The 27383-nt window shown below is 43.1% G+C and overlaps 1 protein-coding gene across 3 annotated transcripts; it reads right to left on the reverse strand.

The window, feature by feature from the left end:
* Positions 1–3198: 3198 nt before the first annotated feature.
* Positions 3199–27383, reverse strand: LOC119813677 (myosin-2). 3 transcript variants are annotated; one of them, XM_038329083.1, is made up of 38 exons: positions 27180–27383; positions 26932–27075; positions 25443–25599; positions 24346–24373; positions 24150–24264; positions 23959–24051; positions 23546–23609; positions 23332–23430; positions 22559–22662; positions 21958–22096; positions 21509–21627; positions 21271–21420; positions 20027–20197; positions 19639–19938; positions 18953–19030; positions 17571–17658; positions 17363–17480; positions 15475–15598; positions 15251–15387; positions 13715–13970; positions 12020–12262; positions 11753–11929; positions 11528–11673; positions 11356–11446; positions 10879–11268; positions 10219–10345; positions 9177–9295; positions 8844–9040; positions 7959–8142; positions 7713–7878; positions 7487–7611; positions 7021–7329; positions 6734–6937; positions 6054–6179; positions 5796–5966; positions 5610–5714; positions 5408–5503; positions 3199–3351 (listed from the first exon to the last, which is right to left on the reverse strand). In XM_038329083.1, the coding sequence occupies exons 1-38, from the start codon at positions 27381–27383 to the stop codon at positions 3199–3201; spliced, it is 5817 nt and encodes a 1938-aa protein (XP_038185011.1). The 3 variants fall into 3 exon arrangements, with proteins under 3 accessions (XP_038185011.1, XP_038185010.1, XP_038185009.1); XM_038329082.1 differs by having other exon boundaries at positions 19633–19938; XM_038329081.1 differs by having other exon boundaries at positions 18953–19032; positions 19629–19938.

Consider the following 27383-nt stretch of genomic DNA (forward strand, 5'->3'; position numbering starts at 1 on the left):
AGATCTAGTTTCCTAAACCCCCTGGGAGATTTTCAGTAGAAAGCAGGGTCAGCCAAGACATTGAAATGCTTTTCATTCTTCAACCCCAAGAGACACTTTACAAATGCTAAAGAAGATTCCTTGCACTCCAAAAGGAATTAAAAGAAAAATAAATAAATAAAAAGGCCTTACCTTGAGTGCTGCAACCTGGAGAGTGGGTCAGGACTGTAAATAAAAAAAAAAGCAAATGTCTTCTGAGTAAGTGCTAGTGACTCCCAATCAGAGCACAGTTCTTATGTGAGGAACCCAGGAAATGACTGGGAAGACCACAACATCTAATTACAATTGCAACGGAGTAAGTTGGTGCTTCTCTGGAAGGCCTGCCAGGGGCAGCGGGAGCCAGGATGTGTGGCATGCACGCTAGCAGCCAGGCATCCCTTCCCGTCCACACAGAGCCCTGTCCTCACAGACTCTTACCTTGAGGCTTTATGAGGAAAGACAAGTCATTCTCATACCAAGGGTACTTTTATAGGATCAAATATGGAAAACACGTAACCTCCTCCTCTTTCTTAAAACATATTTGGCAAAACGTGTTTTTGGCAATGAAGGTCTCCAAGCCTAATTCCCTTCATATTAAAGATGTTTGGATATAATTAGAAAGATTTCCTCTCACATTGGGTTAAGTATATGAACCAATCTCCTATAAATAATTTGAGTTGTTGGTGGTAGGAAAATGATCCGTCCTTGGAATAATGTAAGGTGTTGTTTTAAAGACTGCTGAGTTCTGGAATCCCTGGACTTTGTTGCCTGGAGCTCTTGTGTTTCACCGAGTGCCCTGTGGGAAGGCTCTCAGCTGCCCACACAATTGCAATACTACACCACAGAGGAAACTTTCCGCGGCTTACCGAGTGTCGCTGAAACACCGCTGCTTCCTTTCAAGAAGACAGGATTGTTTGTTTGTTGTTTGTTTGTTTGTTTGTTTGTTTGTTTGTTTTTACAATCCATTGTCCTTTTTGAAGGATGCTTCAAAGCTTAATTTCAAAATCTGGTTGAGGAAGAACAGCCAAAGAGACAGCTGCTTTTGTTTCCCTGTGGTCAGCTACCTCTGACTCATTGTCAGGTCATCCCCCTTCCCACTAGAGAGAGACCCATCCCCAACCGGCTGCCTAGCCACACAGCCATTCTCTCATTAAGAAAAGAGAAATCAAGTTGCCTGTGAAGCCCTGCTTCCTCTATGAAGTACGTGATGTACATGAGGAAATATTATAAACCAGAAATGTTTGACCACACATGCCAATGAGTTTGCCTTCCCCAGCAGCTACCTTGGTGCATATTTACAAACAACACCTGAACATTGTTCCCTGTTTTAATGCTTGTTTGCTTTGCTGTCTGAGTAGCCTTGCACCTCTCTCATAGCTAACATTGCGTGACTGAGACCGAGCCCCCAGGGTCTTGTTTGGCACTCAGCTCTATTCCACTAATGAGGTAAAACAAGCTGCCACGTGAAAGTAGATACCTAGAGATGCAGGTTGTGGTGGTCATATGATTTTATTACTGCAAGGGACTGTGCGATCCGCATTTCTCATTTTTCGAACAAAGCAACCAAGTTCAAAGAATAGAGGAGAGTCCCACAAGTCACCCAGCAGTTTAGACTTGGGCAATTGATGTGAGCTCAGCACACCCGCTGGTGACACTTCTCTGTCTAGAGTGGATTCATTGAAGGCACCAAGAAGGGGTTTGAAGGGCAGCGCAACCATCCAGCAGGAACGTTCCCAGCCTACTATTAGCTGCTTTGCTCCGTCAGGTACATCACTTTGCTTCTTATCTGTCTCTTTATTGGGTACCCGTGAAAGGCAACTAACAGTTCTCAGAGCGAATGTTGTCATAATTCTACGAATAGGATTTGATGGGAATTTTAAGATGGACTTTGGATCTACTCTGAAAAATCTTTCCAGGGAGGAGAAAGCAAGGCCTTTTGTTGTTGTTGTTGTTATTGTTGTTGTTGTTATTGTTGTTACTACCAAGTTATAAAATACTGAAACAATTATGGGTAAAGTGGAGGAGGGGAGGATGAAAGAGAGGCCAAAACAGCCAGGAGAGCAATCCTATGCTCTTCCTAAGACCAGTGCAAACCGGTTTCCCTGATAAGCTACCTCCACGTGCCTGATTGAAATCAGCCTCAGACTTGCCACTGAAGCCAAGACACTTCTGCTTTCGGCTCAGATGGGAGGTTAGCATTTAGCTTTTACCGGATGCTGTCTAGGAATGCTGTGTTTTTGGCCATGCATCAAAGCTGCCTCCAGTTCTAAAACTTTAATCTTCTAGGAAAATGCCTCAATAATCTAGATAGCTGTCACGTCTGTTTTTATATGCATTTGAGTAAACTGCTTTGAGACTTTTGGTCTGGTCTCTTAGCCTTTGATTTTAGGCTCTTCATATGATTACAGAGGAGGCTCTAAAGAATGCAAAGCATAGGCACATAGCTTATCGATACCAAATTATAACTTAAAGAATAATGTTTTCTATGTACCCAGATTTAATAGGCACCTACAGCTTTTATAAGAAAGAGTTATTTCCAACTGATATCATCATACAGAAGACCCATACATATACTGTAGTATTAATTATATATTCGTGGTATTAATAGTAATGTTGGAAGAGTTTTCATGTGATAGTGAAGAACATTTGGTGTTTGTTTTCTGTATGCAGTTATTAAACAAGGAGAACCAGTGGCATGGTTAGTGTGAATTATCTCTCTAGAAATAGCCTTAGCACCATTATTTGCCTAGATCTGAAAAACTGGGTTTGTGTTCAGGGATGTAGAGGCTACCTGGGATGTGACAATACCAAGATACCAGGGACAACTAAGAAGAAATAGGGATGACTTCTAGAGTTCTACTCACTGGGACAGGCTTTCTTGAAAGGTGACACCTTTATCAACTTAAAATGCCTCGATAAACCAAAGACACATGTGAATGTGTGCATATTTCTTAATAGCAGCTTGACTGTGACTATTAAACAGCCTAAGAGTTTTCAAACTCTGACACTGCTTTAGGAAGGTGACAAAAGACAGGGCCAGCCTAAGGATGCTGTTTGCAAAAGAACTTGGGTTCTTTATTTCCTTTCAATAGGATGGGACAGAATCCTATGTGGACATGACCAAAGGCTCCACATTTTGTGCCTCTCTTCAGCCATCCCACAGCATTGGGACGGACTCGCTCACTCTTCACTTATGACTTTCGTGTGAACTTCGCGGCTCTTCACCCGCAGCTTGTTGACCTGGGACTCTGCGATGTCAGCCCGCTCCTCGGCTTCTTCCAGTTCATGCTGGAGCTTGCGGAATTTGGATAGATTTGTGTTGGACTGCTCCTCCTGAGAATAGAAACAGAATCATAATAAACCCATGCTGTAATCTTTCTAAGCCCTGTAGACTGGCAGAAACAGGAGTTGGCATCATACCCTTTGCAAGATCGAGATCCTGCTTACCAATGAAAGTAATTTTATGATTCAAGATTGGGGTCCCAAAATCATCTCATTTCCATTTTTCAACCAAAATATCTTTTTGTAAGGATCTTATTTGCGTGTGTGTCTGTCAGTCTGTTTGTTTTCGTGTGTGTATGTAAACACTCTTGACCAGAAAAGGGTTTGGATCTCCTGGAGCTGGAGTTATGGGTTGTTTGTTGTTAACTGCCTGACATGGGTGCTGGGAACCAAACTCAGATCCTCTGGGAGAGCAGCTAGTGCTCTTAGTGACTGAAGCATCTCTCTAGCCCTCACAACCAAAATATCTGAATTGACATATGCCATAAAGGAGGGGGGAAAGGACATCAGAGAAGTCAAGAACATGAAAAGGCCAGCTGATTAATGCTAGCTGTTAGGTGGTAATTGTTAACTGAAATTAGTTATTCCTTATCATATTAAGGATGATTTAATAGTCATTCAAAACACTGAAAATGTCCGTTGATGTTTACTGCAATCATTTTGGCACAAAGTGGTTGTTTCCTTCTGATTTTGATTGTATGGCCAGATTCCTGATGAAAACATTGTTACATTGTAGGACTTACGCCTATTTATCCACTGATAGACAATTCCTTCAGTTAAGTACGGCTTTTAGTGCTGAGGGGGTTTTAGTATTTGGTAATGCGCCTGTGCTGTGATGGCAGTCAGGAGTAAAGCTGCCTTCATTTCTTTCCCCGTCCTCCCTTGGACGGGCTTTGGTATGAGGGTTATGCGAGCTTTGTAATGTGAATTGGAAAGCTTCGCCTCTTTTTCTCATTGCTCTTGAACAGCTCGCATAGCTGAGGATTATCTGTCCCTTGAAATTTTGAAAGACCTATCCGGACCTGGGTCCTTTTCAACAGTAGCAGGGTAACACATGTTCTTCAGAAAAAAAAAAAAAATGGTCAGTTTCTTTCTGATCTCCACTCACTAAAACTAAAGACACTACACTAAAAACACTCCTCTATGGACAAGGCATGTTTCCCTTCTTATTACTGATGTTCTATTTGCATTTCCTCTAATTTTCTTCATTAAGCAAGCTATAAATGTATTTGTTTTATTAATTCTCCAAAGCTATTAGGTACTATTAAAATGTCAAATTAGGAAATAGCACACTCAAATCAGTTAATTCCTACCTTTATTTTATCAGAACTTTTTGCTTCCATTTGTGTTATTAGTATTAATTTCTAGATTGGATATGAATTTATTTGCTTATTTTTATTTTTGATTAATGCTAAAAACTCAGAAAGCAATGGATTAGCCCTCTAAGTAATTTTAGTATTCCAATATATATTTTTAAAAGTTGCACCTTATTTGTAATTTTATTTACAATAAATAATTATCTGGCAATCATGCTTTTCTAATGTATATTTCATCCTGAGTTATTTTTTTACTTTTTTTTTATGTGTGAGGATATTTTTCCTGCATGCAAATCTGTGAACGACTTGTTTGCCTGGGACCTACAGAGGCCAGAAGAGGGTGTCAAGTCCCCTGGAACTAGAGTTCCAGATGGCTATGGGTGCTGGGAACTGAGCACAGGTCCCTGGAAGAGCAACCAGGCTTCTTAACTGCTAAGCCATCTCTCCAGTCTCCAAGAATTATTTTTCAGTTTGCTCGTTAGTGGTTAGGAGTCTGGGCAGTTCTGGTATATTTCTTATCTCTGTATTGTTTTGTCCCTCAGAGAACAACCTGTATTGTTTCTGCTTTTAATTTTTTTGCGGGTTTCCTTTGGAAGCTGGGGTTTTCCCTTAAAATCAAGCTATTATTACTAGAAGCAATAAGGAAAAAGTACAAAGATGTGCACAGTCCTGAAGTACAGATTCTGTATGTAGAAAATGACGTATAATACTAAATGAGGCAGCAAATCAAATTATTTGGTAACTTTTCTCAATCCAAGGACTTCGCTCTTCCCTCCCCTAAAGATACTCACAGCCTCCTCCGCTTGTCTCTTGTAAGATTTCACTTTTGCCTGGAGTTTATCCACCAAATCCTGAAGCCTGAGAATATTTTTCCTGTCTTCTTCTGTCTGCAAGATTGTAAGAACCACAGGGCATTACTCCCAAAGCACGTGCTACCACTGTGAGTATCTCACACATCTGGAGGGGCAGTAGTTGCTAAGGACCACTGCCTACCTGGTAAGTGAGCTCCTTCACTCGCCTCTCGTGTTTGCGCAGACCTTTGACGGCCTCCACATTCCGCTTCTGCTCACTCTCAACCTCGCCCTCCAGTTCACGCACCTACAAAAGGGAAAGCTCTGAAGAATTTTGTTCCAGTGAGGCACTGGGAACATGTGGGAAAGAACAAACACAGGGACCCACCCTGGCCTCCAGTTTCTGGATCTGCTTCTTGCCACCCTTCAGCGCCAGCTGCTCAGCCTCATCTAGACGCAGCTGCAGGTCCTTCACTGTCTGCTCCATGTTCTTCTTCATCCGCTCCAGGTGGGCGCTGGTGTCCTGCTCCTTCTTCAGCTCCTCTGCCATCATGGCGGCCTAGTGAATGATAAAACGGAGTTAGGTAAGGGCTGACAAGGCCCAGCGGGATTCGGGTTCATCACCTCCGTCTTGCCCTCTGCTCACATCAGTGATGGCTTTCTTGGCCTTCTCTTCTGCGTTGCGGGCTTCCTGGACGATGTCCTCCATCTCTCCTTGCATTTGGGAAATGTCTGTCTCCAGCTTCTTCTTGGTGTTGATGAGGCTGGTGTTCTGGTTAAAAAGAAGAGTTACACTTTCTGATGTTACCAAAGCACTTAGTGGCAGTTACTTCTTGAAAAAATGTAACATTAAAAAATTGTAAGTAAAAGAAATGCCCTTCAACACTAAAGAATTCTGTTCTAGACCACGGTTGTCCATAGAGAAAGATAGAAAGGCTGCAGAATAGTCAGCATCTTCGTGTGCATTAGAGGCAGATGAGACAGCTTTATGATTTTATAGTTGTCATTTACCAATCAGACCATCCTTGCGCATAACTAACGTTACAACAGATGCTTGGAAGATGCCATTCCTTCACAATAAAAATACCAATGTGGCTAGTAAGCATGAATAGGTATGCTGATATAGTAGAGTGCAGGCACCCTTAAAATGTTCTAGAGAGAGAATCAATAACGATTGCTAACATAAAACAGTGTGAAACTTCTCAGTAACAGTGAAATTTGGCAGAAGTTAAAACCTGGTTTTCTTATGAAAAGTTCGGGCTTTTACGTTCTGAGATGCTTAAGCATAAGCATTTACTGCTGGGAAGTCTTTGCACAAAACCCCACCTGGGTGTGGAGGAGCTGCACGCGCTCACTGGCATCCAGCAGTTCCTGCTCTGCAATCTTCCTGCTCCTCTCTGTCTGCTCCAGCGTGGCCCGCAGCTCCTCGATCTCAGCCTGCAGCAGGTTGGCTCTGCGCTCAACCATGGCTAGCTGCTCCTTCAGGTCCTCCTGGCCCCGGAGAGCATCATCCAGGTGCAGCTGGGTGTCCTGTGCAATAAACAATCAATGAGACACCGCGTCCTCAGGTCAAGTCACCCCCTTGTCTGGCACCATCTCTTGGTGCCACCAACCTTGAGGATGCCTTGTGTGTTCCTGTAGTTTCTCAGGGCCTCGGCAGCCATGCGGTTGGAGTGGTTCAGCTGGATTTCCATCTCATTGAGGTCTCCCTCCATCTTCTTCTTGATCCTGATGGCATCATTCCTGCTCCTGATCTCCGCATCCAGCGTGCTCTGCATGGACTCCACGACTCTAATGTGGTTTCTCTTCAGCTGGTCGATCTCCTCGTCCTTCTCGGCAATCTTCCTGTCGATCTCAGACTTGACTTGGTTCAGCTCCAGCTGGATGCGCAGGATCTTTCCCTCCTCATGCTCCAGAGATGCCTTAAGGACAGTGAGAGGCGACATCAGCAGACAACAAAGAAGCATACTGGAGTTTTGCCACACAGAGATAACCGTGTCTCCTGCATCTATTTCCTCACCCTGTGGGTGAACTCAATTCTCCCTGAAAATGTTGATTAACCAAGAATGCAGCCTGTACCTCTGCTTCTTCTAAAGCAGCCTGAAGTTCGCATTTCTCTTGCTCTACTTGTTTCTTTATTTTCTCCAGTTCATGGATACGCTTCCCTCCTTCTGCAATCTGCTCCGTGAGGTCAGAAATCTCCTCTGTTAATGGGAGGGGGGATATGTAAGGACGTGGTCAAGGCATGACATAGAGGAGCGACCCCTCCAAGCCATGGGTACTGTTGGGAGAGAAAGGGCCTCACGCTGTAAGTTCTTATTCTCTCGCTTCAGGGTTTCTAGCTGATCCAGAGACTCCTCGTAGGCGTTCTTCATCTTGAAGAGCTCGGTGCCGAGGGAGCGGGCCTCCTTCTGGGACGCCTCCAGCTCGGCATGGGTTTCCTCATATTTCTGCTTCCACTCTGCCAGGATCTGGAAAACCAAGAGCAGTGAGCTGGTGCGATGGAGAGGGAAAGGTTAGGAGAGCAGAGAGAGGATGCTTTGGGAATCACCTTGTCGAAGTTCCTCTGCTTCTTGTCCAGGGCGGCGCAGGCCGCATTGGTCCTCTCCACGTCCAGCATGAGGTCCTCCACCTCGTTCTGCAGCCTTTGCTTGGTCTTCTCCAGGGAAGCACACTTGGCGTTCACGGCTTCCACGTGCTCCTCAGCCGCCTGCAGACGTTGAGCCAGCTTCTTCCTTGAAGATTACATAAATTTTAGGGAGAAGAAACCATATTAAAAATATGAACTATCACCACATTGAAGAATATTGAAAATGAAATATTAATAATTATTAATTTTATTATATATTATACAATTAATGTGTAGTATATATTAAGTAGATTATATATTAATTGAATTATATTGATATAATATATTAATTAAAGATTAATAGTTCAATAAAACTCACTGTGGTGCTCTTAAGAACCAGACATGACTATACAGCAGTAAACAAATGTCACCTGTTTTAGGAAGCTCACAAACAAGTGGGAGCAATCAACAGCAGTCAAGTCTGAAGTTTCTTAGTAACAGCTTTAGGATGGAAGTGCCATGAAGAGAAATAAAACATGGTACTCCTTCGGCAAGAACGCTAGGTATCTAGGGACGGTCTTGCTAAGAACCCAGAGTGAACTAGTGGGAGACCTACAAAGACTGTGGCTTACAGAGGAACCAGTTGGAAAAGTAGCAGCAATGAGCCCCGGGGCACTCGACAAAGAACAGCAAGCTCTGTAGTTAGCAATTATTTATTACCTCCACTGGATTTTAAGTCAGTGGGGCAGGGATGTGCTCATTCTATTCAGGGATTATTGTGACAGTCCGGCAAACAGAAGCTGGTCTGCAATGTTGCAGCATGGATGTGTAGTTTCCTGTACCATCCTCTCCCAAACAGGCACATACTTGGCCTCCTCCAGCTCCTCTGTGCGCTGGATGGCATCCGTCTCATATTTGGTCCTCCACTGGGCCACCTCACTGTTGGCCTTGGACAGCGCCCTCTGCAGCTCAGCCTTAGATTCCTGCTCCTCCTCGTACTGTTCCCGCAGCAGGTCACAGTCGTGGCGGGAAGACTGCAGGGCATGGGCCAGCGCGTTCTTGGCCTATGGAGATGGTCACACCTTCACTGTACTAGATATTTAAGTATTCCCTCTCCTCAGAGCTGATGGAACTGGCTCCTTTTAGGGTCAATACTTAGAACAAAATGCTTTCGATCCCCAGCTTTAGATCAATAATCACCTTTACTTCCTCTTCAAGCTGCCTCTTTAACTCCTCAATCTGTTGAGTAAAGGCTTGCTTCCCTCTTGATAACTGAGACACCAGGGCTTCCTTCTCATCAAGCTGCCGCGAAAACTCACCTGGGAAACAGAAGAACCAGTACGGCTGTTCTCTAAGGGAGGAACACATTCCGAAGCCCATTTGAGAAGTAAATTTAATGCTCAGCACCCCAGATTGAGAGTTCGGATGATTAAATTATCTGCTGACCTTTCCAGGCTCTGTGCAAAATCTCTAGGTGCTCTAATGAAACGTTCATAGCGATCCAGATGAGTAAATACAGTTTAAATTCCTTTTCCTGCTCATTATGACATCTTTCTTATACAGTGTTACGCAAAATTTGGTACTGGCTGTCCAAAAAGTATCCAAAATCTACTGATAGAGACTTGCACATGCATGCACATATGCACGTGTGTGTGTGTGTGTGTGTGTGTGTGTGTGTGTGTGTGTGTGTGTGTGATTGCTACAATAGACATGTGAAAGTCAGGGGACAACTTGGTGGAGTCAGTTCTCTCCTCCCATCTTTATCTGGGATCTGGAGATTGAACTCCAGGCTGGTGAGGCATTACCCACTGAGAACTTCCAGAGGTGATTTAGAGATGGGCATGTATGTGTATTGCCGCATTCAGAGATTGTGTTCATGCTGACATAAACAAAGGATAAGTAGGGCTGGGGACATGACTTCATGGCAGACTACTTGCTTAGTCTGTGTCAGGCCCTGGGTTTGATTCCCTGAACTGCAAACAGGAATAGCAACAACAAACAACACGAGCTGAGACAGAAGCCCTGCTTTCCGCTGGAGTGACTCCTGATCACAGCAACTGCTCTGGAGCTAAGTCCTCGTGACCTTTGTGGATCAGAGCTTGAACTAGTCATGACCTTGGATGCAGGCGGAGACCGAGCCTTCTGGTGAATCACCCACGTTCTCAGCTGCTCATATCACCAAGTCATTTATTCTTAACTACCTCATCTCTATGCTCAGACACCGTCGAAGACGGAGAATTACCAGATTCGGTCTGCAAGCGTCCCCTCTGGCTCGTCAGGTCGTTGATCAGCCGCTGCTGTTCCTCCTCCTTTGATTTGAGCTCGCTCACCTGGTCCTCCAGGGTGCGGCACATCTTCTCTAGGTTTCCCTGAAAGAGGGAGTGAAAGAAAGAATGATGAGGCTCGGGGAGAATAACCATCTTTGTATCTAATTCTTCTACAAAGGGAAAAACATTGGCTTGAACAAATAAATCAAATTATCTTATAAATTATGTAATCTAGACAATGTCTTTCCCTTAAAATAAAGTAAAATTATAAAGCTATGTGCAATAGCATTAGAAAATTTTGAAGATTAGATTCTGATTTTATGATTCTGTAAGAATTATATGGTCTGATCTGTAAGAGGATATTAAAAAAATACTTCACCACTTTTATATGTACTAGAACATTGTCATATAATAAAAAATATGAGCAACCTGTCCTATGCAGCTGGAAACCTGGAGAACACAGATGACCTATGCTCAAGTCCCTGCGAACAGTGGGATGGTGTGACGTGCTTGCCTTTTCTCGCATTCCTGTATTACTGCAAATAATGAGTGACTTTAATGTATATAAAGTGTCCTAGGCAAACTGATGTGTCCACATGGATTAGAGTCATTAGTATCAATTTCCAACCATGTACCTTGGCCTTAGACACTGTCTCTACATTACTAGCGAGGTCGTCGATCTCCATCTTCATCTCGCTCTTCTCCTTCTCCAGCTTCTGCTTGACCCGCTGCAGGTTGTCGATCTGCTCCCCAAGCTCCGCCACGCTGTCCGCGTGCTTCTTCCTCAGGGTGGCCGCTGTGGCTTCATGCTGCAGGGTGGCCTCCTCCAGGTCCCTGCGCATCTTCTGGAACTCAGCCTCTCTCTTCTTGTTCATCTCGATCTGGGCAGAAGTGGCTCCGCCAGCTTCCTCCAGCCTCTCGCTGATCTCCTCCAGTTCCCGGGAGAGGTCAGAGCGCTGCTTCTCTGCTTTGGCTCTGGAGGCCCTCTCTGCCTCGATTTCCTCCTCCAGCTCCTCGATGCGGGCCTGGGGGCGGCAGGAAGTACAGACTCAGCTTCTTGGGTCGGTCATGTTTCTCCTGATGAGTTAGACTGATGGAAGCCTTTGGCTTACCTGCAGCTCCTTGATCTTCTTCTGCAGTTGAATGCCAACAGCCTGCTCGTCTTCGATCTTGCTCTGCAGATTGCTCATCTCAAACTCTTTCCTTAAAGAAGAAACACAAGATAGAAATTCTGTTCATCGCCAACACTGGAAGCAAAGCGCTAAGCAGTTTTTTCATGCTTACTTTTTGAGCCTTTCATCAAGTTGCTGTTTCTCGTTTTCAATGTCCATGATGGATTCCTGGGCCAGCTTCAAGTCACCCTCAAGTTTTCTCTTGGCTCTTTCCAGGTCCATGCGAAGTTTCTTTTCTTGCTCCAAGGACCCCTCAAGCTAAATGAATATAGTGTCGCATCAAAAGGAATGTATAGTTCCTTTAGATGGAAATTATTCTTGTTAATACACGACTTACATCATCCACTTGCTGTTCAAGCTTGATTTTGGCTTTGGTCAGAGTGTTGACTTTGTCCTCCTCTGCCTGCAGGTCATCCAGCGTCTGCTGGTGGGCCTCTTGGAGGGCCTTCTTCTCCTTGGTCAGCTTGGCGATGGTTTCGTCCAGGCCCGCCATCTCCTCTGTGAGGTTTTTCACCTTAGGGAGTTAGAAAGAGGTTGTCTCAACAAAAAGGCAGCCCAATTGCTCGGTAGAACCTCCATGTGGTGCAGTCACTAGTGCTCATACCTTGTTCTCTGTGGCGTGCTTCTCCTTCTCCACCTTGGCCAGGGTCAGCTCAAGGTCGTCGATGTCTTTCTTCAGCTCCGAGCACTCGTCCTCCAGCTTCCTCTTCTTGGCCGTCAGCTCGGCGTTGATCTCTTCCTCGTCCTCTGCTCTCTCGGTCACCTCTTTGATTTTGGCCTCCAGCTGGATTTTGGTTTTGATCAGCTGGTCGCATCGTTCCTCGGCATCGGCCAAGCCTTCAGCTTCCTGGAATCGGCAATACAATCAGCATTAGAAAGAAAGAATCAAGTATATTTCTATAATAAGACTTTAACTTCCTTGAGTTGATCTATTGGGTTTCTTATGTTCATTTATTTGGTTTTCAAGGACTCTTGTTTCATAAACCACCCACTGTGTGCAACGCATTCTGCATATGTGGGGAAAAAACGAACTGTGTTGTTTTCTTTTCCTTGTGACATTATGCTTTATAATAGACGAGAACACCCATTTCTCATAGGCTGTCCCTAATCTAAAACATAATTCATAATATTAGACATCTAACACATTGGCTCCATGAAGCTTTCATGAAATTAGTTTCAGATTGGCCCTTGAGAGATGGGTGGCTGTGGAATGTGTAGAAATCAGCTTATGGCAGAAGCAGCAGGAGGCAGGTGGGGAAACTTTTGTGCAGGGAAAGTGCAAGATGCTGAAAGTGCAGATATATTTTCTATGTGGTACTAGAGAATGGTCCTATTTAAGATGCCCCGAATCCAAACCGAGGCATAAAGTCTTAAAACAAAATTTCTTACAAACTTCTTTTTTCAATTAAGGAGAGTTGGAAGGGCAGAAAATGAGAAATACACACACACACGTGTGTGTGTGTGTGTGTATATATATATATATATATATATATATACATATATATGTGCTAATGGGCCTCTGCCATCATCCTTTGAGTGCCTAAAAGACTGTGATGTGCTCCATGCCATGAACTCAGCTGTGTGGGCAGGATCTGAGTAACTCCCTAGGGAGAATGGGAAGGAGTTGAAGGAAGCAGATTTGAAGGAAGCAGAAAGAAGGGCCTTCTGTAAGCCTGGGGGAATTATTACACTGCCCCAACTTGACAAAAGAGACCTACAATAGCTGATTCAGAAGTGAGCAGTTAATAAATTTGGTGGGATAAAGGTGAGGAGAAAGGCACAACAGATTAGGTAAGGTAAAATTGTAGGTGTGGCTCAATAGGCCTCGGCCCATGGAGATGGAAGAAATAACAGGCATGAGGTTTTTAGATCAGTAGCAAGCGGTAATTCAGTCTGGTGCGGTAATGTGAGGCCAATGTATGTCAAGATGTTCTTCAAGGCAGCTATAAAGAAAAAAAAATCTCTCTCCATGTTGTCTTCCCTTTATTCTTTGGGCTTGGTTTGCGTTAATCACCTTTGAGAACTCTCTTCAAACTGAAAAGAAGCCACAAATCCTGTAGATTGATGAAATGGTGTAGGCTGGAAGAAGACAGACAGTTCTACCTCATTGTCACGGAACTGGTTTGGGTGTATTTATTGGGCAGCGAGAGAAATGTGGCCATTTGAAGTCTCTAGCCATCTCTGATAGCCATCTCCCTACAATGAGTGATTCCCTGCCAATTATACATCTCCCTTGTTGTGGTCAGAGCATCAGCACGTCATCCTAATTAGGGATACCCAGGATAGAGCCCCAACTTACAGCCTGCACTTGGAGTTGCAGGTCATTTTTTTCTTTCAACAGTGACACCATCTTTTCTTCCAGTTCCTTCCTCTTTGCCTCCGACTTGGAGAGCTCGTCTTTGGTTTTCTGGAACTCCTCCTTCATGGTGGCCATCTCCTTCTCCGTCTCTGCGCTCTTCAGCAGGGGTTTGATCTTGAAGAAGAGCTTCATCCAGGGCCAGTGCTTCACATTCATGAAGGCGCGGATGTTGTACTGGATGCAGAAGATGGACTCCCTGAAATGCAGTGTTTACTAATTAGATACTCTGCAGACTATAAAGCAAGAGTAAATCTCGGGAGTGAGTGTTGGAGGTTCCTTCCCCCTTCATCCTACCCCATTCCTCACTTGCATTCAACCTTGAAGATGAGAAAAGTTATATTTCATGGTGATGGTCAAGAACTTGTAACCATCCATTTCTCTACATCATTGCACAACTTGGACATGGTTAAGATTTAAAGAGATTATCAAAAAAAAAAAAAACCTGACTCTTGAATTCCACTCCCAGAATTCAGACTTATAGTATTTAACATGGACATGAAATCTCACATTTTTAATAAGGCACAACAGATACCAATGTCACAAATTAAGGACTTCCCTTTGGGAGGCATTGCTATTCATCAGTACTTCAAAGACTCTCACTCAGATAGCAGAGGACAGTGAAAATGGCAAAATGCCATAGTCCTTGATAGAGGTGACTTTAAAAGTCAGATTTCTTTGATAGTCTCTAGTTTTACATTTCAATGTTGTGTGAATTTTGCATTCTATGCTATGAAGCTACCTTAATCTAGACCATTTAGAAATTGTTAACCATCATATATAGGTAGTTAGCTCCCCAAGTACATCGCAGTGTGGTCAGAAAAATTATCCTAACTGCAAGTGATAAAGGTTGTCTCATGTAACTTGTTTATGTGTGTATACATATTTGTTCATATGTGTGGATGTATATGTGGCCACATGAAATGTTTTTCATTACTGGTCCTGAGACATCAGATTCTGTCATCTTTTAGCTCTTTCCCTTCATCAATTAGACTACCAGGAAGTCAACTCCTTTAATGACACTGTAGTAACTTTCTGTGAAAAGTTCTTCACAAATACCCTCTTTTAAATTATGATATTTCAATAATAGAAATGGTTCAACTGAAGAAATAGTTTTAGATATTATATAAAACCATTTTTGATACTACTGTACATTTCAAGGCTCCCTATTTAATGATGTTTAATAAAACCATGTCATAGCTAGCAAAAGAAGGGCAAAAGTTCATCTCTACCTACTCATTGGTATATTTTCTCCTGTTTGATCAAGAAATATCTACGCTTGATACTCCTCAACTCCTCACCCAGACACTCAGGAGATGTTCAGTGCTGATGGACCTTAAGTTCTCTGCCCCTTTCTCATGGAAGTTTCATTTATTCCTTCTTACTTTGGTCTTCTTACCACAGCTAAGTCCTAACTGTCAGCCACCTTGAGTGTATTTCTGAAAACACAAGAGGTGAATAAGCCACACATTTTTATACCTCCTCTCCACCATCTTCTGGTACTCCACTCTTGCCAAGAACCCTCTGCACATGGCCTGGGTGCGGGTAATCAGCTGGGCCAACTTGTCATCTCTCATTTCCTCTAGGAGCCCCAGAAGACCAGCTTTGAAGAAGACCTGTGTGCAAGCAATGTTGCAAATCAGAAACTTCACACTGAGTTCAAAAGGACAGGAAGACATGAGGCTGGATTTTGAGAGGATTACCTTGGTGTGACCAAACTTATACTGAGTGTGGTCAATGTCGATGGAGCCAAGGAGCTTCTCAGAAGCCTTCTTGCTATCGATGAATTGTCCCTCGGGGATGGCGCTTGCGTTTAACACCTTGTATCTGTTAAAGTAAGTGTAGTTTGTAAAGATCTCTTTTACAAACAATAGCCAAATTCTAAATGATTTATTTAAAATTCAAAGCTTTTTCTAATTGTTGTTTTGTTTACTGACAGACATTACCTGCATGTTTTTTCAACCTATTGGTTATATATTTTTAATCTATTGTGCTTTCCTTCCTTTATAGTTTCAATGTTCCTCTCTCTCTGTCTCTGTCTCTGTCTCTGTCTCTGTCTGTCTCTCTCTCTCTCATTTTAGCCAGTCTCTCTACATATAGCCATGGCTGTCCTGGAACTCACTATGTAGACTAGACTGGCTTCAAAGTCACAGAAATACACCCACTTCTGCCTCCTGGGTGCTGGGAAAAAGTGTGTACCACCATACCCATCCAGTTCCTACCTTTTTTAAAAAAAAATTAGACTCTGTCCTCAAGGACTATATCATTTTGTTAACATTTAAGAGTATATAGCCTATGCAATATAATGTATTATTTTTGTTTGATAAATTTGTTTCAATGGAAGATCATAAGTCCAAGAAATCTGGTTATTTTGAGTAGTGAATATAGTAACACTATTAATTAAAGAAAAAAATCTATGAATTTGAGAAGAAAAAGGGGAGGGGAAACATGGGAGGAGTTGGAGGAAGGAAAGGGAAAGGGGATGTATGTAATTATATTTTAATAATAAAAGTAATAAGGAATATAGTAGATGAGATTTGGGGTTTGAGAAATGATCCTATAAGTCTAATAACAAACCTTGGATGCCCTTCATCTTGAGCACTGTTTTTCTTTATCAACCAGCTCTAGACTCAAAGACCAGTGCCCTGCACCCAGAACTTTTTCTTGATTCTCAAGATCAGCATATCAGGGAGGAGAAAAGGGATTTAACTAAGAGCTGTCACCATGACATGCCCCCTTTTATTCTAGGGAATCCTGGGAAGTTCGTCTGTGAGAGAGAACTGAAATCAAACAAATCAAGAAGGTAACCTATTTGAAGCTAGCTCTATGTGCGACATCCCAACCTGGTGACTTATTAGTTTTGACTTTAAACACTTAATTTGATCTCTTTGAACCCTACTCATTTGGTCAGAAAATGCGGTCATAGTAGCTCTTATCTGGGCTGAGCGGTGGTGAGGGTTAAGTGGGTCAGAGCAGTGGAAGGGCAGCTCTCCTAACTCCTGAATCTGGACTATGTATCTATGAGCCTTAAAAAAATCTAGTGAACATTTTTCACAGAGCTTAACATATAGTATTCTTTTCTTCTTTTTTATTTTATTTTTTCGAGGTAGAGTTTCTCTGTGTAGCCCTGGCTGTTCTGGAGCTAACCCTGTAGAACAAAATGGCCTCAAACTCAGAGATTTTCCTGCCTCTGCCTCCAAGTGCTAGGATTAAAGGCATGAACTACTATTGCCCAGTTCAAAGAGTATCTTTTTCTTCTTCTTTTTTTTGTTGTTCTTGTTTTTTGAGACAGGGTTTCTACGTGTAACTTTGAGGCCTGTCCTGGAACTTGCTCTGTAGACCAGGCTGGCCCCTAACTCACTAACTCACAGAGATCCACCTGCCTCTACCTCCTGAGTGCTGGGAGTAAAGGCATGCACCACTACCACCTAGCAAATAGTATCTTTTCAAAGAGTTGTAAGACTCAGAATCTTTAGTTCTTTTGTGGCAAATTAAAAACATTAGAGGTATACTTTTCACTAAATTGCTCTGCTTACGTCAAACTTGCTTATACTAAGCATCAAAGACACATCATAATTTGGAGAGCCTGACCTCTGCTTGAAGTCTGCGTAGAGGATCCTGCTGGGGAAGCCCTTCCGGCAGATGCGGATGCCTTCCAGCACACCGTTACACCTCAGCTGGTGCAGGACCAGTTCGTGCTCCATGGCCCCTGGAAATGCATGTTTATTTCACAGCAGAGCATAACAACAAAGGAGATGTGGCAGCCATGCTTTGTGCCCTCACTCGGGAGGTTTCTTACCCGGGGTCTTGGTTTCGTTGGGAATGATGCACCTCACGAAGTGGGGGTGGGTGCTCCTCAGGTTGGTCATCAGCTTGTTCAGATTCTCCTGTAAGACCAGAAAACCATTGTCAGACTATCAGCAGAGGGATGAGCAGTCAGTGATGTCTGTAACATCAACCCGTGGCTTCGCTTGACTGACGGCATCACCGGTATTCTTTCTTGCTGTTACTGAATATGTGTATGTGTGTATTAGATGTGTGAATGCGTGCGCGTATACTACTCTTGTGGAGCTTTAGGCTAACGCTGGGTGTCAGCCCATAGGTGTCTTCTACCTAGTGGCTGAGACAGGGGTCTCTCATTGGACTAGAACTTTGCCACATTGGCCAGAGCTTGTTGGCCTGGCATCTTCTAAGGATCCATCTGCTTCTGCCTCTCACATTGGTAGGATTGTAGGTGCACACCACCATACTGATGTTTTTAATGTGCCTTTTGAGACTCTGAACTCAGACCTCCACACCTACAAGACAAATACTTCACCACCTAAGCTCCCTGCCATTGGCACAGGAGGACGAGCTTTCACCCAAAGAAGACCCTATTGCTTCTGCTGAGATGTTGGTCCTCAGTCCATCCTGCTGCATTCTTGTTGGCAGGAGGGATGTGTGTCAAAAATGCCAGGGGTGTGCTTCCTTTCCCTTTAGACCAGCATTGTCCTGCTTTCCTCCCTGACCTTCAGCCACCCAAACATCTATCTACCTATTAAATGGTGCCTCTATCTTTTACTAAACTCGATGATTCTTCATTAAGGAAATACAATCCTGCACCATATTTGGACCTTGAACATTTTGTAGAGCTCCACGGATAAGGTAATAACTTTAAAACTTGGTATTGACCACTGATTAGATCAGCAGCAACAATGCATTAGCTGGGTTGGCTGCTAGGTTGCATTGATCTTACTTGTTTTGATGTTGGTTTAGTTCGGTTTAGTTTTGGCCTTGCTGTTGTTATTATATTTTCACAGTGTACCTCAGACTGTTTGCGAATTTTCAGTCCTCCTGGTTCTGCCTCCCATGTCCAGGATTACAGGACTACACCATCACAATGGACGGTTTCCTTAGTTTTACTGATATATTCTTATTCTTTCTGTACTTGGCTTTGGTACTTGTCACCCAATTAGATTATGAATAATGAATCATTAAGTTCTACTAGAGTTCCTAAGAGGTACCCCTCATTCTGTGATGGCTCAGAAAGGTGAGATAAGATATGTCTAACTGATCTCTCCCATTTCATATTAACGGAAGCCATAAATATCAGTGCTTTTCTAGAGTCTCCTGGAAAATGTGATCTCATACTTCTAAAGGCAAACTCCTAAGGTAATTGGAGGTGCTAGAGTTTGCTCTTACTCTGAACAGAGCGGACACGGTCTGGAAAGAAGACCCCTTCTTCTTAGAGCCTTTCTTGGCGGCCCCACCGCTGCTGGCCTCTAAGGAAGGAAAAGGAGAGCGTCATTCAAATACACTCTTGAGTCAGGGGGCTCCATCCTGCAGATTTCTGTGTTTTCCATGCTCAAGTGGAACCCTCTCACCCCAGGAACATCCTCCCACCATATGGACCCCCTTAAAATCTTGTTTTATCAACTAAGTTCACACCCTCTTTCTGTAATTCGCTATCTGTTTGGAGATGATGTGAACAGCAGTCACCTACCCATGAAGAGGTGAACTTTCTGACATTAATACTTAGCACACAGTGACTTAAAAATCTTCAGTAGAAGATAGCACTGAAAGGCAGGATTTGGTCACTATGTTTTCTTTAATATCCCCAGATGCTTCACATTTAGTATAGTGGGAGAAAAAAAAAAAGGAAAGAATTACAGAAACCAAAGCTTTTCCTTGGTTGAGAACCTGATAGTTCTTTTCTTGCCATTGTGATAAGGTCCCTGTCAGTAGGGAGGTGACCGCAAATATATAAGCTCCAGTGTAGCCTACTACTCAAGGAATGAGGGGTTTGGCACGCTACCTTCTGCTGGGGCTCTCTCACCAGCCTCAAACTTTACAGAAAGTTAAGGCTTGAAGGCCTCACCTGCTTCAGCAGTTTGAGCTCCAGAGAAGAGGTAAGCCAGAGTTTTCACTGAGGACTTCTGGTAGAGCCCCACCACAGTCTCATTCAGGGGATCCTTGTTCTTGTCCAGCCAGCCGGTGATGTTGTAGTCCACGGTGCCCGCATAGTGAATCAGGGAGAAGTGGGCCTCGGCTTTGCCTTTGACCACCTTAGGCTTCTGGAAGTTGGCAGACTTTCCAAGATGCTGCTCATACAGCTTGTTCTTGAAGGAGGTGTCTGTCGCCTTGGGGAACATGCACTCCTCTTCCAGGATGGAGAAGATGCCCATCGGCTGGATTGAAGGTGAGGCAAAAGTATCTGAGTATGTATGAGCAGCAGGATACATGGGAAGGGGGCTCAGAGCAGACGATGGGGGATACCTTCTCGATGAGCTCGATGCAGGCAGCCAGGTCCATCCCGAAGTCGATGAACGTCCACTCGATGCCTTCCTTCTTGTACTCCTCCTGCTCCAGCACGAACATGTGGTGGTTGAAGAACTGCTGCAGCTTCTCGTTGGTGAAGTTGATGCACAGCTGCTCCAGGCTGTTGAACTAAATAAATAGATATGCGTATTTGTCTCTGAAGTTAAGTAGGCATTTTAGAATGTAGTACCCACATCATTGGTCAGGAGAGTCTCTTTTACAATGGAAAATAAGCATGGAAGGTTTGGGGCACATGGAAGTCACTGTTCATTGCTGTTTTATAGAAAATCTTAAGTCGGCATTAATTCTATTTTTTTCTTTTCTTTTTTTTATTTTCTTAAACTTTACACAGTTTTCCTGAGTTTCTACTTAATCTCCCTAGGTTTATTCCAGTTACCCCCTGACTTCCAGAGGCCTCATCTAAGAGCAAACTCTCAATCCCTAAAAAAAAAAAGAAAAAAAAAAACAAGCTGGTTCATAGCCTATATTGCAGGAACATCACTATGGTCAGAGTTTTAAGTGATTAGCAACTGTTATTTAGTGTGAAACAAAAACAATAAACAAGACACAAGAGACCACGTATAATATAACATCATGCTTTTTTATCTTTAAAAACCCTACCAAATAGCAAATGAACTAGATCTATTTAGATTAGACCCCTTTTCCTTGCTTTTCTATATTTTCTGTAAAAGCCAAGTTTTATTATAATAATTAGACAAGAGATAAACTTTTAAAAAGCTATGAGCAGGGAAATGTATTTCATGATCAAATAGAAATTTTTATTTCGTGATATTACATTAACAAGCATTAAATTTTAATTGCATTTAATTAATGATGATTCTAAATTATCAAGCCTTTCTCAGCCTTTATTATCTCCCTAAGTGTCTCTCGGTGATTTCTGCACTGTATACTCAGAGCGTATTATGCGTTACTAAGTTTCACTCTGCTATTTAATGTCAGCTTCCTTTACATCTTGGGAGTTTTAGAGCCGCTCCTCTTCCACATTCAAGCTCTTTCCATCCTGCAGGGTCCTCATCACATGTGTTGTTTGTCGTTTACTACAGGAAATGATTAGTAGGCGACAAGCAAATCTCCTTTAAGTCTTCATATCACAGACAAAGGCAAGAAAGGGTCCTGATACTCAGAAAATCTTAGTAATATATTCATTGCTATAAAGCTGCTCCATCAATCAAGCAACTCACATCAAAGATCTCAAAGCCAGCGATGTCCAAGACGCCAATGAAGTACTGCCTGGGCTGCTTGGTGTCCAGCTGCTGGTTGATGCGGGTGACCATCCATAGGAACATCTTCTCATACATGGCCTTGGCCAGGGCGCCCACTGCGTTGGTCACCTTGAAAGATGAAGATAGAACTCTTAAAATTACATGAGGAATGTACAGTGCTCTCATCCAGTGTGGTGGTTTTTAATTAGGCATTTACCTGCTCTACAGTCTGGCCCTTGGTGACGTACTCATTGCCGACCTTGACCCTGGGGTAGCACAGGGCTTTGAGCAGGTCAGCAGAGTTCAGACCCTGAAGATAGGCAGCCTTGTCAGCCACTAAAAGAAAGGGTGGATACAATGGTATTAGGGCCCAAAGAAGTCCGTTTTCTTAAAATAATAATAATAATAATAATCTTCATGCATGTTGTACAGTGTTTTCAGTATATTTTTGATAGTCTTTTTAAAAATCTCACTGAGTTCAAGACCTTGACTGCCCCAAATCGTGTTTCTGCTTTAGTGTTTCTGTTTTACAAAGCGTATCATTTAAGTGCTCTGTGAAGCTCAGATCTAAAATGCGAGTGTGCCTTCCTAGGAAAACTCAGGGTAACGTGTTCAGGGTGTGAGTTTCAGAAGAAGCGTGACGTCAGGTGGAAGACGCAGCTGTACCTTCAGTGCCATCTGGCTCAGCTTGCTCCTCACGTTGCTTCTGCTTGAACTTCATGTTCCCATAATGCATCACAGCTCCCGTGAGCTTGTAGATGGAGACCTTTTCTTCATTAGTGAAGCCCAAAATGTCAATAGCACTCTGCCAATGAAATCAAGATGATAACTGTTAGGTTATGATCTGCTATTTATGGTTCGCGTTCCCATCGCTCACGACGAACTGGTTACCCTGAGGAAACCACACCAGCACTTCTGGAGAGAAGGGCATGGAGAGGATGCTCCCTGGAGCAATGAGGTTATAGGTGTGTGTCACCACATGAGTCAAAAAGAAGCTTAGGCGAAAACATGGTCAACCTCAGACTCTTATTATTTTGAGAAGTCGCGCTTCAAAGTCAGCAAGGACTTTGGCAAACTCTGGAGTGATGAATCATAAAAGCCTGGTGAGGGAAAGCATCTAACCCCAGGGGTCCGGGGGTCCAGTGTTTGTTTAGCACCCTCAACTCTTTCTTGGCTGTTTCTTCTAGAGACTCTGAATAGTTATCAGAGTGAACCACATCACTGACCCTGCACAGTGATCCCAAGCATTGTTTTGGGTTCTACTTACATCTGTGGCCATCAGTTCTTCCTGGTCATCAATGCTGGCCACACTGATCTCCCCTTGGCTGACAAATGGGTAATCGTATGGGTTCGTGGTAATCAGCAGCATTTCTATGCACATGGAAAAGAGCAGAGATGAGCACAGCCACTGTCTTCATCAAAGCAGAAGATTTTCAGATTCATAATAAGAGAGTGAAGGATGATTGACATGTACTAAGTACCTTGAAGATGATGTCATAATATTCCCTGTCAATGACTAGTTTTTAAACATTGCTACAATATAACAAATGGTATGCACATATGAAATTTTCAAAGAATAAAGATTACATTAAACTAGTATAGTCTTTGTCATGGTATTTAAAAATCAGAAATGGAAGCAAACTAAAGCCTTAAAAGTTACCATAACTTCAACTGTGTAAATTTTATGCATTTATCCATACATAATGATATAAGTATAGAAAGTGAATAGGATGATGTTTATCTGGGTGTTCATATGGTTATTTCACAGAAATTGGAGATAGTTTTTCGCTTCTCCTTTGCTTCCTTAAGAATTTTTATGATAAGCAAATACAAATTTTAACAAACTTACATAGCTTCCTCTTTTTTAATACTGGAGACTGAACTTGAGCTCAGATCTGAGTTATATAATCAACCTTATAAAGTTATTTTTTAATGAAAATTTAAAAAAAAACTCAGTAAAATTTAAGCACAGAGTTTTAGGTTGAGTGCTGACAAGTGTGGTGTGGTGTGGTGACTTCAGAAAGGAATGGCATTCCTTACCAATCAGCTCTGGCTTCTTGTTGGATGTGATCTGATAGAAAATATGGTAGCTCCTTTCCGCCTTGAGCTGGAAAGTGACCCGGGACTTCTCTAGCAGATCTAGAAGAAAGCAGATAGCCAGCAGGAAACTGTAAAAGCTGACCTGGTGTGCGGGTTTGGCTGTCAGCGATGTTAGCAGACCTCAGAACAGAATGGCGCTGCAGACAACACTCACATGTCTCAATGTCAGCAGATGCCAGTTTCCCCGTGGTGCCAAAGTGGATTCTGATGAATTTACCCTTGAAAGGAAAACTAATATGTCTACTTTGTTTACAATAACATCAAATGGTTGAAAATGTTCAAAACACTTGGGACAATACTGTTTTAATTTTAAACCTTGCCGGAGACTACTTGCAACAGGAATAAAATGCCTATCTTCTATTTTACAAGTAGAAGGGTTTTTATCTTTGAGTTTAGAATTTATGAAGATAATATAGGAGGCAATACTGTGTTAATTAGCTTGGATTAATTAGCTCATGATCTATAAAATATATTAAAACATTCCATTGTTTCCCATAAATATATGCAGTTATTGTCAAAATTGAAAATAAAATATTTAACAGTATCAATAGTGGACAAGAGACTCACAAAGCGAGAGGAGTTGTCATTCCTCACAGTCTTGGCGTTGCCAAAGGCCTCCAGCAGGGGGTTGGCGCTGATGATCTGATCTTCCAGGGTTCCCTGCAAGGAAAAGATCAGTCCTTACATCTCAGGTTCAGGAACTTCTAGCCTGAGATCCCCCCCCAAAAGAGCCTGGACTCTGGGACAATCAGACCCACCTGCATTTTGCCAGTGGGAGCCTCCTCCTTCTTCTTGTCCCCAGTGACTGCAATTGTTGCAAAGTACTGGATGACACGCTTGGTGTTCACAGTCTTCCCGGCCCCGGATTCTCCACTGTCAAATCAAAACAATCAGAGGAGTCGCCTCATCTAGCAACTTCCACAACCATGAAAAGAAGCATGGAAACCTACTTACGTGATCAGGATTGACTGATTCTCCCGGTCTACAAGAGAAAATGCGGGCACTTAATGTCATTTCGAACCCAATTGTAAATGGCTAGAAATAGTCTAAGGGCGTGAAATTTTTATTTCTCAGTTGAGCTGCCTTAGGGCCTGGTACACACTGGCCTAACATCTTCCAGTTTCTCTCTCTTCTGCTCCCCTACTTATCACACGTGAACCCATTTACACCAACAACCACCACTCTTACATCTTCCCAGATGTTTCATTCAAGGAGGAAAAAAGTTCTCTGATGAAGAAAAAGGCTGAGAAACCTTGGTCAAAGGGGTGGCGACAGGGCTGCGTTTTACTGAGGCACAAAGCTTTCTTCCTAATATTCTACCACAAAATTCATATTTAAACTAGACCTGGCCTTCCCATCCCCTTTAAATGACACATTAAGTTAGAGACTCATTCATGGTGGGCCAAAGGCCTGATGAGGCTCCGACACTGGCAATGTTTTGATGTGTGAGGAGTAACAGGAGGCAAAGGCAGGAGCCTTGACAGTATTGTGGTTTCAGAATAGTTTTAAGTGGAAGCAAGAATTTATTGGATGTTTTAATCTGCCTAATGAATTCTCCAGGCCATTCCCAATGGGGCCACAAGTACTTGAGGTCAACCTAGCTGAGCCAATCGCCAGAGAAGTAGTCACAATGGAAAGTCATAATGCCAGATACTCCTTAAAATCTGACTGGTTGGTTCTGGCAAAGGCAGTACCCTTTGTACTGTTGGTCACAATCCATGATATTAAGGAGAAAACCACAGAAGCAAAGCTTGTTCTCCTGCTTCTTGCCTTCTGATAACAGAGAATGGGTTTGTATGCATTGCTGCGTATTTGTGTGCATGTGTGTGCATCTGCACAGGGATGCTTGTATTTTTGTGTTCCTAAGTCTCCCAGCAGGTAACCTCTATTGACCTTTACACATCAAAGAGCTCAGAAGCTGTTCTATGCTATGTCACACAAGCCTCTGTGAGAAGGGATCATCTCAAGTGGTTTGATATAATTGATTTGAGACTCTCTTTAGGGGTCTGCGGGAAAAGATTAGGCACATACAAAATAGCCAAGTTACTCACCTGTCAACATGAACTGGTAGGCATTATCAGAGATGGAGAAGATGTGGGGTGGGGCCTCCTGGCGCTTTTTGCCTCGGTAGGCCGCCACCACCTCGGGGTTGTACACCGGCAGCCACTTGTAGGGGTTAACGGTGACGCAAAAGAGGCCAGAGTAGGTCTGTGTAAGCAAAGAGGAAATGACTACCCAAGGGCCCTTCTTGTCTGTTCTGCTCACTTAGTGGGGTTTTAAGAAAAAGAAGTACTTTCCATGAGTACATTTCTTTTTCTGGAATTAGTGTGGAAACTGAAGACTGGCAGATAGCAACATCTTTGAGGGAATGACCAATTCAGAGTTCCTACTGCTTCCCCTGGGACTTGAAGTTTTCACACAGCAGGGACACTAAAGTCATGTCTATCCATTTGATTTAAAGTGTGGACTTCTAAAAATGAGACATTTTTGGTGTTTGAAAGAGATGGGACTACATTTCCTCTGCAGAATTGAGACAATTTGAATGTATAAGACTATAAATTTGAACATAAATGTATTCAGCAATAAGGGGTGATTGGGGACTTTGGAACATCTTAAGACAACATGATAAAAGCCCTTCAAAAATAAATGGGACCGTATGTAGATGTAGCACCATGGGGAAGCACTGTAAAATATTTTGAGTTACAGAGTGACAGAGAGCAAATAAATGCATCATGATTACAATGCAGGGATTTAAAAGATATCTGTCAACTGGTTAAGGACTGGCACCAACCAGGAGTGTAAGCATTTGACCTGTGTGGATGCCATCCAGCCTGAATACCAGTGCCAGCTAAACTATGTAAAAATAAGAATATGTAATATATGCCATTCAAAATGTTTATTAGATATATATATATATGCATATATATATTTGTGTGTGTGTGTGTGTGTGTGTGTGTGTGTGTGTGTGTGTGTGGTGCCAGGACCCTGCAAGGCAGTCAAAGTAAAACATAAATGAATGAGACAGTGTTCCTTGAGACATTCACAGGCAATGCAAGAGATGGAGAAGTTAATGAATGACTAGGAAAAACACAGTCAACGTAAAGCAGGGATAGGAACAGCAGGGCAGAGGACTCAAGGCTGCCTGGGGACACTGGAAGGAGCTCAAGGATGAAAGGACCAGAAACAAATTACTGTTACGTGGGGAGAAAGTAAAAATGAATGGAAATTGATCCCTAAGAATTCCATTTTGAAAGATTACAATGTGTTTATCTTTTCCTAGGTTTGAGATGATTAGGCAATGGCAATGGAGAGGGAAGGGAAGGCGTGAGAGTGTTTGATCAACAGGGCTGTGGTCAAGTCAGACAGCCAAGGCTGTCTCCTGGGGAGAAGATCAAGCATTGCTTTCAGGATGTGCCTTACGTTCTCAATAATAACTAGTAATTCTACTGGTGACTTCAAGTGACTAGTAGATACTTGTGACACAATTGTACATCAGTGTGAGTGTTAGGCTTTTACCCCACCCCATGGAGGGACACTCACGTAGATCATCCAGGCCGCATAGCGCTCTTTGAGGTTGTACAGCACGGCGGGCTCGTGCAGGTGGGTCATCATGGCCATGTCCTCGATCTTGTCGTACTTGGGCGGGTTCATGGGGAAGACTTGGTCTTCCTTCACCGTCAGGGTCTGGTAAATAGGAAATAGAACAATCAGTGTCAAGTGACTGACTGACCAAACCTTCAAAGTGCAGCGCAATGTCACACGTGCGGCATGGCAGGCTCTCTACTTACCGCTCCCGCTTCGGTTTTCACGGTCACTTTCCCTGCGTCTTTGCTCTGAATCGTTCCTTTGACGAAGGATTCCTTGGGCTCCGCCACAAAGACAGATGTTTTGGCGTCAAAGGGCCTATTCTGGGCCTCGATTCGCTCCTTTTCAGACTTTCGGAGGTAAGGAGCAGCCTCCCCAAAAACGGCCATCTCCGCGTCCGAACTCAT

The sequence above is a fragment of the Arvicola amphibius genome, chromosome 4 (genome assembly GCF_903992535.2).
Source record: "Arvicola amphibius chromosome 4, mArvAmp1.2, whole genome shotgun sequence".
Lineage (NCBI taxonomy): Eukaryota > Metazoa > Chordata > Mammalia > Rodentia > Cricetidae > Arvicola > Arvicola amphibius.

What these genes read in the sequence shown, in the direction of transcription:
- LOC119813677 (XM_038329081.1), bottom strand. Translation starts at nt 27,383, where the DNA reads ATGAGTTCGGACGCGGAGATGGCCGTTTTTGGGGAGGCTGCTCCTTAC. An exon ending in ATGACAACTCCTCTCGCTTT is followed by an intron (nt 23,610 to 23,958) that starts GTGAGTCTCTTG and finishes TTTCCTTTCAAG; the next exon opens with GGTAAATTCATCAGAATCCA. An exon ending in AGAGACAAGCGGAGGAGGCT is followed by an intron (nt 3,352 to 5,407) that starts GTGAGTATCTTT and finishes TTCTATTCTCAG; the next exon opens with GAGGAGCAGTCCAACACAAA.